Source organism: Oncorhynchus mykiss, chromosome 3 (assembly GCF_057628025.1).
Source record: "Oncorhynchus mykiss isolate SJ-2025 chromosome 3, ASM5762802v1, whole genome shotgun sequence".
NCBI classification, from domain to species: domain Eukaryota; kingdom Metazoa; phylum Chordata; class Actinopteri; order Salmoniformes; family Salmonidae; genus Oncorhynchus; species Oncorhynchus mykiss.
Window position 1 is genome coordinate 65,841,118 of NC_143024.1, and position 18,307 is coordinate 65,859,424.

Below are 18,307 nucleotides of genomic sequence, written 5' to 3' on the forward strand. Positions count from 1 at the left end.
TCCATGGTAATATAAAACACATGGAAATAATGTTATTTTAAAAGGATATACAACCACAAACAAAAAGGCAAACTCTTGCAACTCCTTTCTTGTCTGTATGTCATGGCAACAACCAAACTTTACCTTCTGAGAAAAATCTATTATCAAAATGAAAATAAATGAATAATTTATCTTGACTCTGGTTCATGCCATTCAATGAGTCATCCACATCCACAAATCGTTTTCTTAACTCAAAAGTGATATGGCATTTGAAGACACCGTACAGTAACTGAACTCAAAAGGGCATAGAGTCATTCAAAGTACTTTAGGCTACTTTGGGCTCCCAGGTGGCGCAGCGGACTAAGGCACTGCATCTCAGTGCTAGAAGCATCACTGCAGACACCCTGGTTTGAATCCAGGCTGTATCACAACAGGCTGTGATTGGGAGTCCCATAGGGCGGCACACAATAGGCTCAGCGTCGTCCAGGTATGGCCGGTGTAGGCCGTCATTGTAAATAAGAATTTGTTCTTAACTGACTTGCCTAGTTAAATAAAGGTTAAATTCTAATGAAAAATAATTGAGGAAAGCATACACATACTTAGAATATGTTTGTTATTCCATAAGGCACAAATATAACAACAGAAGAAGTTCCAAAACTTTTGAAGTAAATATCCTTCACAAGATGGTATTGATTGTGCATCCTGTATTGTTTGAACACGGTTCAATATTTTGTGTGGGATTTGAAAGGGAAGCATTACTTTAATTGTTATTGGGTTCAAATACATGTGTATTTGAGTATCTGGTATTTAAAATACTAGTATTTTCAAAAACACAGCCCAAAACAAGTACTTTTATTTGAGTATTTGACTCGTTATTTGTAAAAAAAATATATAATATATATATATATATATATATATATATATATATATATATATATATATCTTACAAAATTGTATTGAAGAGTATTTTCAAATTTTTATTTCAAATACTATTTTCAAATACATTAAATGCATGGGAGTGTATTTGAGTCAATGGATGAGTATTTTCAAATACATTAAAATATTCAACCACTTGCCTTTTCAAATAAAATATATCTGAGTACTTACTTTGAATATACATGAAAGAAATTCATATATTTGAAATTGTATTTAAACCCAGGTCTGGTTGTTATGTGGGTGCATTGTTATAAATGTTTTCTTCATGTTAACCATTTCCGATCTCTTTGCATTTCCAATCTCTTTCATTACTTGTGACCAACCTTTATTTCGCTGTGTGAAATACTGTAAGGCCGTAATCAGAACATAGGTATTTGAGAACATTAGACAACCACTCAGAAGAGGTGTTAACTTAGTATTTTTTTTGTCAGAAACTTGTAACTTGTAAACCTCTATTTATCTCAGAAGAATGTGAGACTGACACTAGCCACTGCTTGTCGTCTGCAGGGTGGATCTGATGAGAGTCTGACAGCAGAGGAGCAGATGTACATTCTGTATGACATTAAACTCCAATGCCACCAGAACCTCTCCACCCGCGACCCTGCAGGTAATAACAACATATACTGTGGACTGTAACCTGCCTTAACTTGACATATCTCTGTGGTGCTGTATTGCTTCTGTGAGTCATAGTTAAGCAGACATACTCTAAGTAAATACGTTTTCCCTGAAACCAACGTGCATGTGGTAAAATAAGACGTCTGCCTCCTGACTGACTTCCAGAATTACAATGCAAGTCAAGGAAATAGTAAATCAGTATGCAGTATGGACACTGTCTCGTTGGCCAAACATTATATCCTAATTTGACTTTGGGGCAGGTCATGTTGTTCTTGACATTACTGTCTCATTACCATCTCTACACACTATATCAAATCAAATCAAAGATTATTTGTCACATGCACAGGATACAGAAGGTGTAAATGGTAGTGAAATGGATACTTGCCTAGTGGAGTCTTTTGTTTAGACATGTAGCTAGCTAGTTAAACAATGAACCATAATCCCAACTCATAAAGTTACTACCCTGCATGAATCTGCAGGTAGCTAACCAACTAGGTTCAACGTTAGCTAGCTAGCTAACATTAGGCTATAACTAGCAATGCCAATGGCTCTGAGATACGAATAATATTACTACACAGATCATTAACGTAACGTTAGCTAGCGAGCCAGCCAGCTAACGTTAGCTAGCTAGCTAACAGTATGCTTTAACTTGCAATAAAAACAACTTTCTGACTAAATTACAAATGTATAATAACTGAAAATATACCTAGCTAGACTCTCTTACCTGTATACACGGATGCCATGGTTGCCCTTAGTTTGAAGATGTAATCCGGAGACAGGTGTTTTATACAACAGCGTTCTCTTTTTGACTCTCTCCGCATATTTGCAGTCAAATGCCAGAATTGTCTCCATCTACTAAGCTATCATACTCATGCTTCCACGGGCATTCCACTGATTTTTTTCTGTGTGAAAAAGGATAACATACACATACGGTGCAGCTCATGTTATAGACAGAAGTGTGCTACATGGCAGACCAACCCGAACTCATCTCTAGGCATGTCCAGCCCATCCATTATCTCAGCCATTCATGGCTAGCGAGAAGTTTCCTGCCTTTTTCCGTGGCTAAACCAACTAGGCTTGTAATTTAGCAATTGTATCCGTATTTACAGATGGCATACACATTTGTTATTAAGGCACATGAATGTTCACATGTTCCAGAATGCATTTCTGCCCCAAAAAATTCAAATGTCTCTCTTATGAAGTAATAACGTGCAACATGTACACCTAGCTCCCAGAAACAAGTCACGTTTTGTTGTATTACAGCTTAAATTCAAAATGAGTTAAATATTTTTTTTCTCACCCGTCTACACACAAAATACCCCATAATGTCAAAGTGAAAACATGTTTTTAGAAATGTTTACAAGTTTATGGAAAATTAAATACAACAATACCTAAATTACATACACTACGGTTCAAAAGTTTGGGGTCACTTGTTTTTGAAAGAAACACACATTTTTTGTCCATTAAAATAACATCAAATTGATCAGAAATACAGTGTAGACATTGTTAATGTTGTAAATTACTATTGTAGCTGGAAACGGCAGATTCTTTATGGAATATCTACATAGGTGTACAGAGGCCCATTATCAGCAACCATTACTCCTGTGTTCCAATGGCACGTTGTGTTAGCTAATCCAAGTTTATCATTTTTAAAGGCTAATTGATCATTCGAAAACAATTTTGCAATTATGTTAGCACAGTTGAAAACTGTTAGGCTGATTAAAGACGCAATAAAACAAGACTTCTTTAGACTAGTTGAGTATCTGGATCATCAGCATTTGTGGGTTCGATTACAGACTCAAAATGGCCAGAAACTAAGAACTTTCTTCTGAAACTCGTGTCTATTCTTATTCTGAGAAATGAAGGCTATTCCATGCGAGAAATTGCCAAGAACTTGCAGTTCTCGTACAACTCCCTTCACAGAACAGCGCAAACCGGCTCTAACCAGAATAGAAAGTGGAGTGGGAGGCCCCGGTGCACACCTGAGCAAGAGGACAAGTACATTAGAGTGCCAATGCAACTCCGGAATGCTGGCCTTCTAAGCAGAGTTGCAAAGAAAAAGCCATATCTCAGACTGGTCAATAAAAAGAAAAGATTAAGATGGTGTAAGTGTTCACACCCCTGAGCCAATACTTTGCAGAACCAAAGTAATCAGCTTCGCTGAAGCACAGCGATTACAACTGTGAGTCTTTCTGGGTCTCTAAAAGTCTCTAAAAGCTTTCCACACCTGGATTGTGCAACATTTGCTCATTATTCTTCAAAATTCTTCAAGCTATGTCAAATTGGTCATAATTGGCAACTGTTTTCAGGTCTTGCCATAGGTTTTCAAGTACATTTTAATCAAAACTGTAACTCAGCCACTCATGAACATTCATTGTCTTCTTGGTAAGCAACTCCAGGGTAGATTTGGCTTTGTGTTTTAGTTTATTGTCCTGCTTGCCACATTTCTTGCAAACAGGATACATGTTTAGGAATACTTTTATTCTGAAAAGGCTTCCTTTTTTCACTCTGTCATTTAGGTTGGTATTGTGGAATAACTACAATGTTGTTTATTCATCCTCAGTTTTCTCCTATCACAGCCATTAAACTCTGTAACTGTTCTAAAGTCACCATAGGCCTCATGGTGAAATCCCTGACCGGTTTCCTTCCTCTCCAGCAACCGAGTTAGGAAGGACGCCTCTATCTTTGTAGTGACTGGGTGAATTCAAACACTATTCAAAGTGTAATTAATAACTTCACCATGCTCAAAGGGATATTACATTTTTGAAATCTACCAATAGATCTTCTTTGCGAGGCATTGGAATACCTCCCTCGTCTTTGTGGTTGAATCTGTGTTTGAAATTCACTACTTGACTGAGGGACCTTACAGATAATTTTATGTGTGGGGTACAGAGATGAGGTATCAAACATCATGTTAAACACTATTTTTGAACACAGAGTGAGTCCATGCCATTTATGTGACTTGTTAAGCACATTTTTACTCCTAAACGTATTTAAGCTTGCCATAACAAAGGGGTTGAATACTTATTGACTCAAGACATTTTAGCTTTTTATTTTGTATTAATTTGTAAAAATGTAAAAAAAAACATCATTCCAATTTGATATTATCTGGTATTGTGTAAAGGCCAGTTACAACAACATTTTATGCTTTTTATATTCAGGCTGTAACACAACAACATTTGAAAAAAGTCAAGGGGTGTGAATACTTTCTGAAGGCACTGTACTGTATATACTGTCTGTAACCAGAGAAGGCCATCGAGATACATGAACAGTCTCGGAAGAAAAAACCCCAAGATGGAGCTCTGGCCTGCAAGATTGGTGGCTCCCAAGTGGCACAGCGGTCTAAGGCACTGCATCTCAGTCCTAGAGGCATCACTGCAGACCCTGATTTGATTCCAGGTTGTGTCACAACCACCCGTGATTGGGAGTCCCATAGGGCGGTGCACAATTGGCCCAGCGTTGTCTAGGTTAGGGTTTGGCTGGGGTAGGCCGTCATTGGAAATAACAACTTGTTCAACTTGTTCTGTTTTACAAACTTTTTATAAAAATGACACATCAAAGTAGTAAGTTTAAGGTTAAATTCAACCACTATTTATTGCTAAACCTGGCAGGTTTTGTCTGACTAATAGTAATTCATTCATAAACCTTTTTAATTTTCATATGTAGGGAAAGGGAAGTACCTAGTCAGTTGTCTAACTGAATGTATTCAACTGAAATGTGTCTTCTGCATTTAACCCAAACCTTCTGAATCAGACAGGTGTGGGGGGCTGTCTTAATCAACATCCACAGTACACAAACAAACAGTGGGTTAACAGCCTTGCTCAGAGGCAGAACAACTGATTTTTATCTTGTCAGCTCAGGGATTTGATGCAGCAACCTTCTGGTTACTGGCACAACACTCTTCCCACTAGGTTACCTGCCTAGTGGTTAGATGCACTTTGATATTCCCACGGTCAATTAATTATACTCCCACGGTCAATGAATTATGTATTCAATTATATATATGTTTTAAAGCTGTCATTGTTGCTAGCCATGGTGCCACCAAAAAGAAAACAAAACATCAAATTCAAGCTCGCAGTGATCACATTTGCAGAGCAAAATTTGGGCGAGGCAACAGCCAGACATTTAGGAATTGATCCAAAACGAGTGAGAGATGTAAAAAAAGTCAGACTTCAACATTTGTCTGTGGTGGATCAGAAGAAGGCGAGACTGCAAGGTGGGTGCATTAAGGGAATAGACACCTACCTGAAATACAAGCCTGTCTCCAATAAGCGACAGTTATGTATTTCTATTTATTAGGCATCCACAAGGCGGCAGTTACTCTTCTTGGGGTCCAGCAACATTAAGGCAGTTATATACAATTTTAAATGTTACATGACATTAAAACACTTATTTTCAGTGATTGAAGCAAATGAACACCCAGGCTATTAATTTAAGTTTTACAGGTAAACAATTGAACCGTTATGATCGAGGCATAAAATCAGCCAAAGTGTGCACTCCTTGTGTTGCATGGGGAAGTGTGCTGATATATCAATACAGTAAAGTATCAGTATTCCGAACAACCTCCATTCCCAACGTGTTCATATTTCTGAGGTTGTAAACCGGTCACATACTGTAGTTGAAAAGAGTAAACTCTGAATTTGAAGCATTCAACCTCTCCTCCAGATGACCTTTGCCCCCCTGGTTGGGACGGCCTGGTTTGCTGGCCTCAGGGTTACCCAGGAGCTGTCACCAAGGTCCCCTGCCCCAGCTATGTCTACGACTTCAACCACAAAGGTAACACCCAACTCTACTCTGCATGCATGGAAGAATGGGTTGCACATATAATTAGGATTAGAACCCAATATCTCTTTACCAGTGAATTATTGATAATATTGTACATTTTTTGTGAATTTTAATGCTTGAATTACCATATGTATTATCTCACATGTAACATGTGGAACCAAGTGAAGCGCTACAGTGTGTTGTTGATATGTTCCAGGTCATACCTACAGGAAGTGTGACATCAATGGGTCGTGGGTGTTTGTGGAGAGCCTGAACAGGACGTGGCCTAACTACTCAGAGTGTCTGGGCCCTGGGTTTATGAAGCCAAGCAACGAGAGAGGGAAAGTGGGTACTGTTCTTTAGCTACTGTAGATTAATCTTAAACCCAAACATAAACCCTCCATGTCACCATATATTGCATGTAAAATCATGTGCTTTCATTTAAAGTCACTTATAGTTGACAGTGACACATAGAATATATCAGTATATGTGGCCCATGCAAGGAACAAACCCACAACCCTAGTGTTGCCAGAACCATGCTCAAACCCACTGGAACCACTACATGACAGTTTCAGCTTATCTAGTAACACCTCTGTATGGGCAGCTTTACGGTTATACATCCCTCCCTCTCTTCCAGCAGAACTTCTTTGAGCGGCTGTATGTCATGTACACTGTGGGCTATGCTGTGTCCTTCAGCTCTCTACTAGTGGCTATCTTCATCATTGGATACTTCAGGTGAGTGTGTGTGTGTGTGTGTGTGTGTGTGTGTGTGTGTGTGTGTGTCTGTGTGTGTGTCTGTGTGTGTGTCTGTGTGTGTGTGTGTGTGTGTGTCTTTCTGAAAGAGTGTGAGAGGCTGCCAGTTATAATCATTTGATCAATAAAGACTCAGTTTTGCATACAAACACTGTGCCAAACGAATTTTGGTTTGACTTGTGCAATTGAGCACTATATAGCTGTTCCGTGGCTGTGCACTGCAAGGGTGAAAATATATTTGTCAACATGTAAATGCAGACTGCAGAGTAATCCAAAATGAAAGCCACATTTTTTGCAAATGTATTAAAAATAAAATAACAGAAATACCTTATTTCCATAAGTATTTAAACACTTTACCATTCCACTAAGGTACTCTGCAGCAGATATAAATCACTGATATGTCGTAACTGACAGCCCCCTTCTCTGACACCTGTGGACAGTTGTTTCTCTCCAGGGCAAACTGATATATCTTTGCCCTGTAGAAGCCAAGCAGGTGAGGGAGTTCTCATTCCAAACAGGTCATACATCCAGTGATTCTAGGCTACTGTGTGTGATTCCGTTATACTGTGAGAGAGATAAGAGAGACTGGAGGTACAGTGCAAGAGAGAATACAGTAGACGGCACACGTCAAACGTGTGATTTATGACCCTATGTCATGGGTCACGTGTGTATGCCCATATATGGGAATCCTGTCAGGACATCCTGGTGGTAAGTTATCACATGCTCTAGGGAGTGCCCATAAATGGGGATGCTGTTGTTCCTGTTCTCACGCTTTAGAATGGGTGTTAATTTCTGCATATATTTCATCTGTTGCTTTGAAGCTGTCATGATGATTGATGTGTAGGGACCTCGTTGAACTGGGGGATGTGTTTGAACATTTCAAAGAGTATGGCCCCCACCCTGTTTTAGTGACCTTAGGGCTGTTGTCTATGTAACAGGAATGTCCAGGGATATTGGGGGGGCAGACACATTATAAATAAGCCCCAGAACACCCCAAGCGCCCACGATAAACCACTAAAGAAATTAAACATGGATTTTGTGATCAGTGACACACCCGTGATGACCGTAACAACGGAAGCAGGACCTCGGTTGAAACATAGAGAAAGGTCCGAGTATAAAGCATCAATATACGATGCGGTTTCTAAATATGTATAGAACCCAAATACCGCCCGCAACTGCGCTGAAAGATCAAGTGATGATGCCTAATGGACAGCAATGGGGTTATCTGTTTGATTACCCGGCCTGTAGAGTGAAACTCTATACCGTAGCCGAAGGAGAAGAATATACAGACCAGACTTTGGAAGTAGACTACAGGCTTGAAGACTGGCAGGTTTTTCTCAAGGTGGTATGTCCCGAACTTAGAGTTATCACAAAGGGGTATAGCGTGTTCACGGGCTACGAGACCCGTTGCGAAGGTGCCCCTGACTCCTCAAGAAGAATATTTCAGAGGGTGAAAATACAAAGAAAGAATGGACTTCCATGTGGGTGCGTGGAGTTCTCTATCAGCAATGAGGAAATCTGTAACCAAAACATTCGTGATGGTGGCCTGGGGATTTTAGGTTGCGTATGCTTATTCCTTTTAAAAGTTGGGACCTAATGGAATTGAAAATGTTAGTTGGTGGATGCTCTTTTTGTACAGAGCCAACAATGGCAGAGCGTTGTTCATGTAAGGAAGTGCATAATATATACGAATCCTGAGGATTATGATTCAAAGGAACCTCAAGAAGGGTCATCCTCAGAAGGGTCAGCCCCCTAAGAAAACTAAGTACGCGTCTGCTGCGTTAACCACGCCCCGATACCAAATGACTGGTTCAACAATAAAAGGAGTCCCCATAAAGCCTCCGGTTCTTCATTTCAGCATATACCATGGATATTCATATACCATACCAGGACTCCGATACGTCAAGGATACCAGACCGTAAGGACTCTATGCCTCACAGCCCTCCATTCTACTCCCCCCAGGCAAGATCCCCGACACTCCCTACATGTACACCGCCTGAGGATGTGTTTGATGGGGTGGTCAATACTATTTTTGTGGACACCATCAAGGCCTCTGTAGCCACACTTTTAGATGTGGTGATTGGAGAGTATATAAGAGAAAAATGCATTGGTTGTGAGATCAATAATCACCCCAGCCAACGACGACATCCGTGTTTATACGACCCCCCACGGTACTACTCTTCAACCATTTTGAGGAGCTGGTGAAAAGACTGTGGTCCAGCCGGTTTATACCTTCGATGGTCAGAGCCCTGGAATCTATGGGTCTTGTGCCGTCTATTCCCAGAGTTTACGGGGTAACCGAGGCTTTCCTACATGAACTGAAGGAGGCGATCTACATCCACGAGAACCTCAAAGGAATCCGGCACACCCTGGTGGACGACAACAAATACAAGGAAGCTTTGGTGGCGGATGTGGTGACTTTCTTGCTCAATAAACCGCAAGAGACCGAGTAACAATGCATATTTTTTATTTAGATGTAAAGCAATGGATAACTATATGCATACGATGTTAGAGAGAATAAATAAAACATTTATTTTGAGAGAACTTACAAATGTTATGCAGCAGATTATTGAAATTAAAGTGAACAATGTATCGTTCTACACAACCCACAATACATGGGCTAATGCAGAGCGTGTGCTAAAAATTGATCAAATTTTGAATCATGTACGACATTCGGGCGAGAGTCTACAATGGACACAACTGATGGAAACTACCTTGTCTAAGATTTTACTTTATTTGTTTGAAACACCGTTTAATTGTAACATGTATCATATGTTGTTTACATACATATAACAGATGTGGTTTTTTTTTTATTCAGTGACACAAGCCTGTAAATCTATAACAAATATACAGGGTGTTACATGCATGGATCATTGAGAAAACTGGGACTAATATCCTGCTACGTATCCTGAATTGTCTGTATACGTAATACTTGATGTTTGCAATAATAAAAATTCAAAATGAAAATGAAATGTTGTCGTTATTTGAAAGGGGCTCATTAACGTTATTGTACACCAGAGAGGCAAGAAGGATGGCGGAGCAGATGTTGAAAAACACAGGAGTGCATCATGGAACACAACGGCTTCTACCGGACTCTCCCCAGTAATGCATCTGCACATATATGAAAATCAAAAATTCGATATTGTACAACCAATTTTCCAAAGCGTATAGAGTTATCAGAGGCCTGGGAAGTAGGTCTCAGAGAGATTACATACCCCCATAGTTGGTATAATATCAAGGATAAGGACCGTGATTTTTATTGCAAAAGGATATCTGAACCCCCGAAACTTATCGTCTCAGAGTTGAACAAACTCCTAACCCTGAACAATATACTACTCTTGAACTACAACCCTGTTCATAAACGTGTACAAATCTCAGGGGCTGCTGATGGGGGTATAAAGACCAGCGGTAATTTAGCCTACATGTTGGGGATGAGTTCTAATAAATGGACGTATGTGAGAGATAAATTATTCCCATTCCCTGTGGATATACATGCAGGGTTTTACAACATATTTGTGTATACCGACATCATATCCTATCAAAGGGTAGGAGACAGTTATGTGCCCCTCCTGAGAACAGTTCATATAGAAGGAAAGGATGGTGATGTAGTCAGTGTTAACTATGACAAGCCACACTATGTACCCGTAAGCAAAAATATATTAAAAACATTCTGGTTGAGCTTAAAACGGATCGAAAACGAAAACATTGAATTTACTTATGGTAAAACGATTCTAAAACTCCACTTTAGACCCACCAAAACCTCTCTACATATCTAATATATTTGTTAAGGTTTTCTTCTGTCAAAGGAGAGGAGGACCAAACTGCAGCGTGGTTATGTCTATACATCTTTAATAAAGATAATAACGAACGATACAAAAACAATAAACGTAACGTGAAAAAACGAAACAGCCCTAACTGGTGCAAACAAACACAGAGACAGGAACAATCACCCACGAAACACTCAAAGAATATGGCTGCCTAAATATGGATCCCAATCAGAGACAACGATAAGCACCTGCCTCTGATTGAGAACCACTCTAGGCAACCATAGACTTACCTAGACAACTCTACTATACCACAATCCCATAACCTACAAAACCCCCAAGACAAAACACACCACATAAATAACCCATGTCACACCCTGGCCTGACCAAACTAATAAAGAAAACACTAAATACTAAGACCAGGGCGTGACAATATTATTAGTATTATATAAATATTTTTTTTATAAACATAATACAACTAAATTAAAATGGTTATGGAACACAACCAACATCTCGACCCTAACCGCTATGCCTCATATTATGTTGATCAGGTGGGTAATGGATTACCCGGCTATCACGGATCCCCGATCATGTACGGTTCAGGGATAGGACGCATATTTTGTAAACTCTTTAGGATGGTTTTACCGTTTATGAAGAGAGGCCTCAGCATAGCCAAACCACATTTAAAATCAAGCAAAAAATATTGTAAGTGAGGTTGTAGCCAATGATATGACCAGAAAGGCGGCATCAGATGCCGAGCATCAAGAAGGCTCGGGGCTTATGCTGTTGTCTTGAAGACCAAAAAAGAGACCTCCGGGTATAAGGCGCAGGTCAGCCCCTAAAAAGCGGAGGTCAACCGTTAAAAGAAACTCAGTAAGTGAAAGACGTGGTAAAGTGTGGAGATCTGGACCAAAAACAACAAAAAGAATACTCTGAAGTATTTTCTAACAGAACAAGCAACATGGCTCTTTTACACCACATGTCCTCTGAAGCTATAAAGACAGAGCTCAAACTTTTCACTACCCCCATAACCCAATTTTCAATAGATAGGTCCTGTTATGTGGAGATAGCCCCACACTCTGCCATTACAGAAACGGTCCTATAGAATTTTTCATACCAGGCCACAGTGACAACTATCTGAACCTCAACAACACCTTATTGCATTTACTGCATTTACATGGTGAAACACATTCTGCACCAAGTAAAGCACTGACAGGTTTTTATGATGAGTATATTGGGTAAAAGCTCGTGCAATTTCAGGATGTTCGCTACCTGCAAATAACATATCGTCCAAAACCAGCAGATTGTTTTTATAAGGAGGTAAAAGTTAATCATCAGACAGGGATGCGGGTATTCCTTCAACAAACTTGATTTTTATTTTCTTCAACAGCTCATCATACAAAGGTTGATAACATGAATAACACCACACAATATTTTCAGGTTTCTGAGATAATACATGTTCAGAATTCTCTAAAATACTTTTTACAAAACAAGTTTTACCGCTATTATATGGGCCTGCGATTAAGGCCAAAAATGGTAGTTGCAAACTGGGGTCAAATCCTTCTACAGCAGCCATTATATCTTAAGCTTTAAGACACATGGGGTTTGTAACATACATCAGTAGCCAAAGGGCAAGGTTGTCTATGACAATAGATTGTTTTTAGTAAGTGGGGCATTCCTTAGTTGGAAGCCCTTTTTATCCGATCTCTAGACTGCTGAATGAGACCAGTTACAACTTACAAAACCTTTAACTTGTTAGGGATAGGGGGCAGTATTCGAAGGTTTGGATGACTGAGGTGCCCAAAGTAAACTGTATTATAACAACAGTTTTTAATGGGATAATTGTATCAAATATATATCTTTGCATGTTTGAATTAGAGCTCCTTTAAAATGTTTTCATCACTGCCTGGTTCTGGGTATGTCTTGCATGTAACATAATAATAATAATAAAGATTATGATAATAATAATAATGTTATATTATTTATTTATTTATAATAATATGCATCTGTCAATGAAACAAATGTATTTCGTAAAAGTCCCTTTTGCATCTTCAATAGTTACAACCGTTAATGTTAGATGACCCATATCAATTATTCACGGTCTCAGCTGGGTTCCTTTAGACGTTTTAAATAATTGAAAGATTAGTGGAATCTGTGTTGGTAGCTGGACAGGTAGTATGACTGACAGTGAAGGTGAACAGGTGACAGAGGAATGGATGAGACTGAGGCAGGAATTCCTTTAACCATAAAGTGGTATATTTACTGAGGAGTCTGTGCTGCATAACACAGGAAACAGAATAACAGGTATCCAATCAAATTCAAAACATGTATCCAATCAAATTCATAATCACAAAGATCAAATCATAACAATCATTCATTATTATCATATTTAGGGAATTCAACAATCCAGTTCATTAAGAAGTCAATAGGAATCATCCTTGAGTCATTTATGCTCGTAACTATTTATCATAATCATGAGAAGAATAATACATACAGTGATCGGTTATTCAATCTATAATCCCCATTAGTTTGATATCAGAATTGATCAGTTCAGCAGACAATGACGTTTCATATTTCACCCTTTCAAGTGTCTTAATGTGTATATGTAATTTAATGACATATTAACCATATATCGTTGGCCTAATTGGCCTGTGATGATCCATAGGGCCGTGATCATGGACCATTCACATTACACAATAGATTTGAAGCGTGCGCTCCAAGCCGCTCTCTGCGGTAATAACTATAAACAATAACTGATGGCCCACTCTCCCGATTGCAACAGAGAGTTCAGCTGAAATGTAACAGATTCCCCTCAGGGAACTCCACCCCCCCCCCCCCCTCCCCAGGGAATTCAAAATTATTCTTTAGAAATATTTAACTTTCACACATTAACAGGTTCAATACCTCAAATGAAAGATAAACATCTTGTTCATCTACCCATCATGTCCGATTTTTTAAAATGTTTTACAGTGAAAACACAACATATTTATGTTAGACCACCACCAAATCAAAGGGAAAACGCAGCCATTTTTTCCAGCCAAAGATAGAGTCACAAAAGCAGGATTAGAGATAAAATGAATCACTAACCTTTTGAAAATCTTCATCAGATGACACTCATATGACATGTTACACAATACATGTATGTTTTGTTCGATAATATGCATATTTATATCCACAAATCACGGTTTACATTGACGCCATGTTCAGAACTGCCTCCAAAATATCCGGAGGAATTATAGAAAGCTACGCCAGATAACAGAAATACTCTTCATAAACTTTGACTAAAGATACAGTGGGGCAAAAAAGTATTTAGTCAGCCACCAATTGTGCAAGTTCTCCTACTTAAAAAGATGAGATAGGCCTGTAATGTTTATCATAGGTACACTTCAACTATGACAGACAAAATTAGAAAAAAAATCCAGACGAATTTATTTGCAAATTATGGTGGAAAATAAGTAATGGGTAAAATGGGTAAGTTTAGTGTTTTTCGAGCGACATCCTCTATGCAAAAATGAACCGATAGTAACGGTATTTTAGGGGGCTGTCTAGACCTTTTATATGCAGGGTTGGCTGGATTGTCTTTTGCTTCCTACATCCTCGGGGGATATTACACCTGCTGTTTTTGGTGAAACCCAGTATGCATAATGAACCATTAGTACCTGTGTTGATTAGAAATAATTGTTTTTAAACCTTAGGGGGTGTCTAGACCGATTATATTGTGGCTGTGGGGTTTGACTTTTGAGCCACCACATCCACTGGGGGGAAATACATTTGGATTTGAGAGGCTTATGTGTTAATGACACGAAAGTGCCTACCTGGTTTCAAACACCCCGTGCAGACACACACCCTTGACACACACCCCAGACACACACCCATTTTTAAACACACACACATACACGCCTGCATGCGCACGCACACACACGCACACACACCTGTCTTTCCTGAAAGCCTTTATTCTGAGACACACAGGGAGAGAGGGAGCGTGATATTCCAGGCGTTAAAGGTGAGATACAATTTTAAAACCCTTTATTTAATTCAACATTTTTAGTACAGACCTTTTAAAACATGCTAGAATTAGTACAAACAATTTTACTATTATTTTCTTACAGATGAAGGGGCCAACTATAGGGTTAGCCCTGACATCCATCCGTTTCCAAATCACCATCGTCAAGACAGGCTCTCTTGCTCGCTGGATATCCCGCACATTCCATCTTCCGTAAGTTTTCATTCCATGGATAGATCAAACGTCTTGCATGTAGACCCTGGGTATGTCTTAAGGATAGAAGCGCCCAGCGGCGTAATTGTTCACGATTTTGGAAAAGATTGTCCAGCGTTTTCGTATCTTAAGCCATTCTCTCATACTGAGCAATCGGGGGAGAAGGGCCTTGGTCAGGGAGGTGACCAAGAACCCGATGGTCACTCTGACAGAGCTCTAGTGTTCCTCTGTGTAGATGGGAGAATCTTCCAGAAGGACAACCATCTCTGAAGCTCTGGCCACTCCTCAGTAAAAGGCGCATGACAGCCCGCTTGGAGTTTGCCAAAAGGCACCTAAATAATCTCTGACCATGAGAAACAAGATTCTCTGGACTGATGAAACCAAGACTGAAACCTTTGGCCTGAATGCCAAGCGTCACGTCTGGAGGAAACTTGGCACAATCCCTATGGTGAAGCATGGTGGTGGCAGCATGTTTTTCAGTGGCAGGGACTAGGAGACTAGTCAGGGTCGAGGGAAAGATGAACAGAGCAAAGTACAGAGAGATCCTTGATGAAAACCTGCTCCAGAGCACTCAGGACCTCACCACGGGGCAAAGGTTCACCTTCCAACAGGACAACAACCCTAAGCACACAGCCAAGACAGAGCATGAGTGGCTTCTGAATGTCCTTGAATGTCCCAGCCAGAGCTCGGACTTGAAACCAATGTAACATCTCTGGAGAGACCTGAAAATAGCTGTGCAGCAACGCTTTCCATCCACCCTGACAGAATTGGCAGAGAAGAATTGGAGAAACTCCCCAAATACAGGTATGCCATGCTTGCTGCGTCATACCCAAAAAGACGCAACGCTGTAAGCACTGTTTAAGGTGCTTCAACAAAGTACCGAGTAAAGGGTCAGAATACTTATGTAAATGTCATATTTCAGTTTCATTTTTTATAAATTAGCAAACATTTCTAAAAATCTGTTTTTGGTTTGTCATTATGGGGTGTTGTGTGTAGATTTGTGAAGGGAAAAAAAACAATAAGCAATTTTACAGAAAGACTAACTTAACAAAATGTGGAAAAAGTCAAGGGGTCTGAATACTTTCCAAATGCACTGTAAAATAAATTGTACCTCGGTGTAAGCTCTGTCTTTCTGATGTCAACTGTGTAGCCAGTTTAACAAGTTGCCATCTGCATGAAAACCTTGTGTCACGTTGAGCGTAACAAGTTAACTTCTCTAGGGTAGGGGGCATCATTTGGAATTTTGGATGAAAAGCGTGCCCACATTAAACTGCCTGCTGCTCAGGCCCAGAAGATAGGATATGCATATAATTGGTAGATTTGGATAGAAAACAAAAGTTTCCAAAACTGTGAAAATAGTGTCTGTGAGTATAACAGAATTGATTTGGCAGGCGGAAACCTGAGAAAAATCCATCCAGGAAGTAGGATTTGTTATTGTTTTGTAGTATTCTATTCAATGCCATTACAGTAGCCATTGACTTAGGACTCAAATTGCAGTTCATCTGCCTTCCACTAGATGTCAACAGTCTTTAGAAATTGTTTCAGGCTTGTATTCTGAAAAATTAGGGAGTAAGAGCAGTCTAAATGAGTGGACCCTGCAGTGTCACAGAGCTTTTTCATGCGCAAGACCGAGAGAGTGCCTTTCTAGTTTACCTTTTATATTGACGACATTATTGTCCGATTGAAATATTATCCATTATTTAGGTTAAAAATAACCTGAGGATTGAATATAAACATCGTTTGGCATGTTTCTATGAACTTTACGGATACAATTGGGATTTTTTTGTCTGCCTGTTGTGACTGCATTTGAGCCTGTGGATTACTGAAGAAAACGCGCAAACAAAATGGAGGTTTTTGGATATAAAGGGACTTTATCGAATAAAACAAACATTTATTGAGTAAATGAATGTCTTCTGAGAGCAATCAAATGAAGATCATCAAAGGTAAGTGATTAATTTTTTATCTCTATTTCTGACTTGTGTAACTCTTCTACTTGGCTGGTTACTGTTTGTAATTATTTGTTTGTTGGGCGATGTTCTCAAATAATTGTAAGGTATGCTTTCGCTGTAAAGCCTTTTTGAAATCTGACACGTGGTTGGATTCACAAGAAGTTCATCTTTAAACCTATGTAAAATACTTCTATGTTTTCTGAATTTTTATAATGAGTATTTCTGTATTTGAATTGGGCGCTCTGCAATTTCACTGGAAGTTGGCCAGGTGGGACGCGTCACACATACCCTAGTGAGGTTAACCCAAGAGCAGACTCAGACGAGGAGGCTGGGATGAGGTAACCGAGATATTTGATGAAACACAGCGGGAAGCTGTGCATCTGTCAATATGCATCTGTCAATGAAACAAATGTATTTCGTAAAAGTCCCTTTTGCATCTTCAATAGTTACAACCGTTAATGTTAGATGACCCATATCAATTATTCACGGTCTCAGCTGGGTTCCTTTAGACGTTTTAAATAATTGAAAGATTAGTGGAATCTGTGTTGGTAGCTGGACAGGTAGTATGACTGACAGTGAAGGTGAACAGGTGACAGAGGAATGGATGAGACTGAGGCAGGAATTCCTTTAACCATAAAGTGGTATATTTACTGAGGAGTCTGTGCTGCATAACACAGGAAACAGAATAACAGGTATCCAATCAAATTCAAAACATGTATCCAATCAAATTCATAATCACAAAGATCAAATCATAACAATCATTCATTATTATCATATTTAGGGAATTCAACAATCCAGTTCATTAAGAAGTCAATAGGAATCATCCTTGAGTCATTTATGCTCGTAACTATTTATCATAATCATGAGAAGAATAATACATACAGTGATCGGTTATTCAATCTATAATCCCCATTAGTTTGATATCAGAATTGATCAGTTCAGCAGACAATGACGTTTCATATTTCACCCTTTCAAGTGTCTTAATGTGTATATGTAATTTAATGACATATTAACCATATATCGTTGGCCTAATTGGCCTGTGATGATCCATAGGGCCGTGATCATGGACCATTCACATTACACAATAGATTTGAAGCGTGCGCTCCAAGCCGCTCTCTGCGGTAATAACTATAAACAATAACTGATGGCCCACTCTCCCGATTGCAACAGAGAGTTCAGCTGAAATGTAACAGATTCCCCTCAGGGAACTCCACCCCCCCCCCCCCCCCCCCCTCCCCAGGGAATTCAAAATTATTCTTTAGAAATATTTAACTTTCACACATTAACAGGTTCAATACCTCAAATGAAAGATAAACATCTTGTTCATCTAC

At 39.3% G+C, this 18,307-nt stretch overlaps 1 protein-coding gene and 1 long non-coding RNA gene across 2 annotated transcripts in view; one reads left to right on the forward strand and one right to left on the reverse strand.

Moving 5' to 3' along the window:
• The window catches only part of LOC149984650 (uncharacterized), an 89,689-nt gene that overhangs the window by 34,865 nt on the left and 36,517 nt on the right, over positions 1-18,307 (reverse strand). The window lies entirely within an intron of this gene.
• The window catches only part of LOC110520205 (parathyroid hormone 2 receptor-like), a 109,021-nt gene that overhangs the window by 3,844 nt on the left and 86,870 nt on the right, over positions 1-18,307 (forward strand). The window contains exons 2-5 of the mRNA XM_090229932.1: positions 1,423-1,522; positions 6,196-6,306; positions 6,512-6,639; positions 6,932-7,029. Coding sequence (XP_090086058.1) covers positions 1,423-1,522; positions 6,196-6,306; positions 6,512-6,639; positions 6,932-7,029 — 437 coding nt within the window. The remainder of the gene's footprint in view (positions 1-1,422; positions 1,523-6,195; positions 6,307-6,511; positions 6,640-6,931; positions 7,030-18,307) is intronic.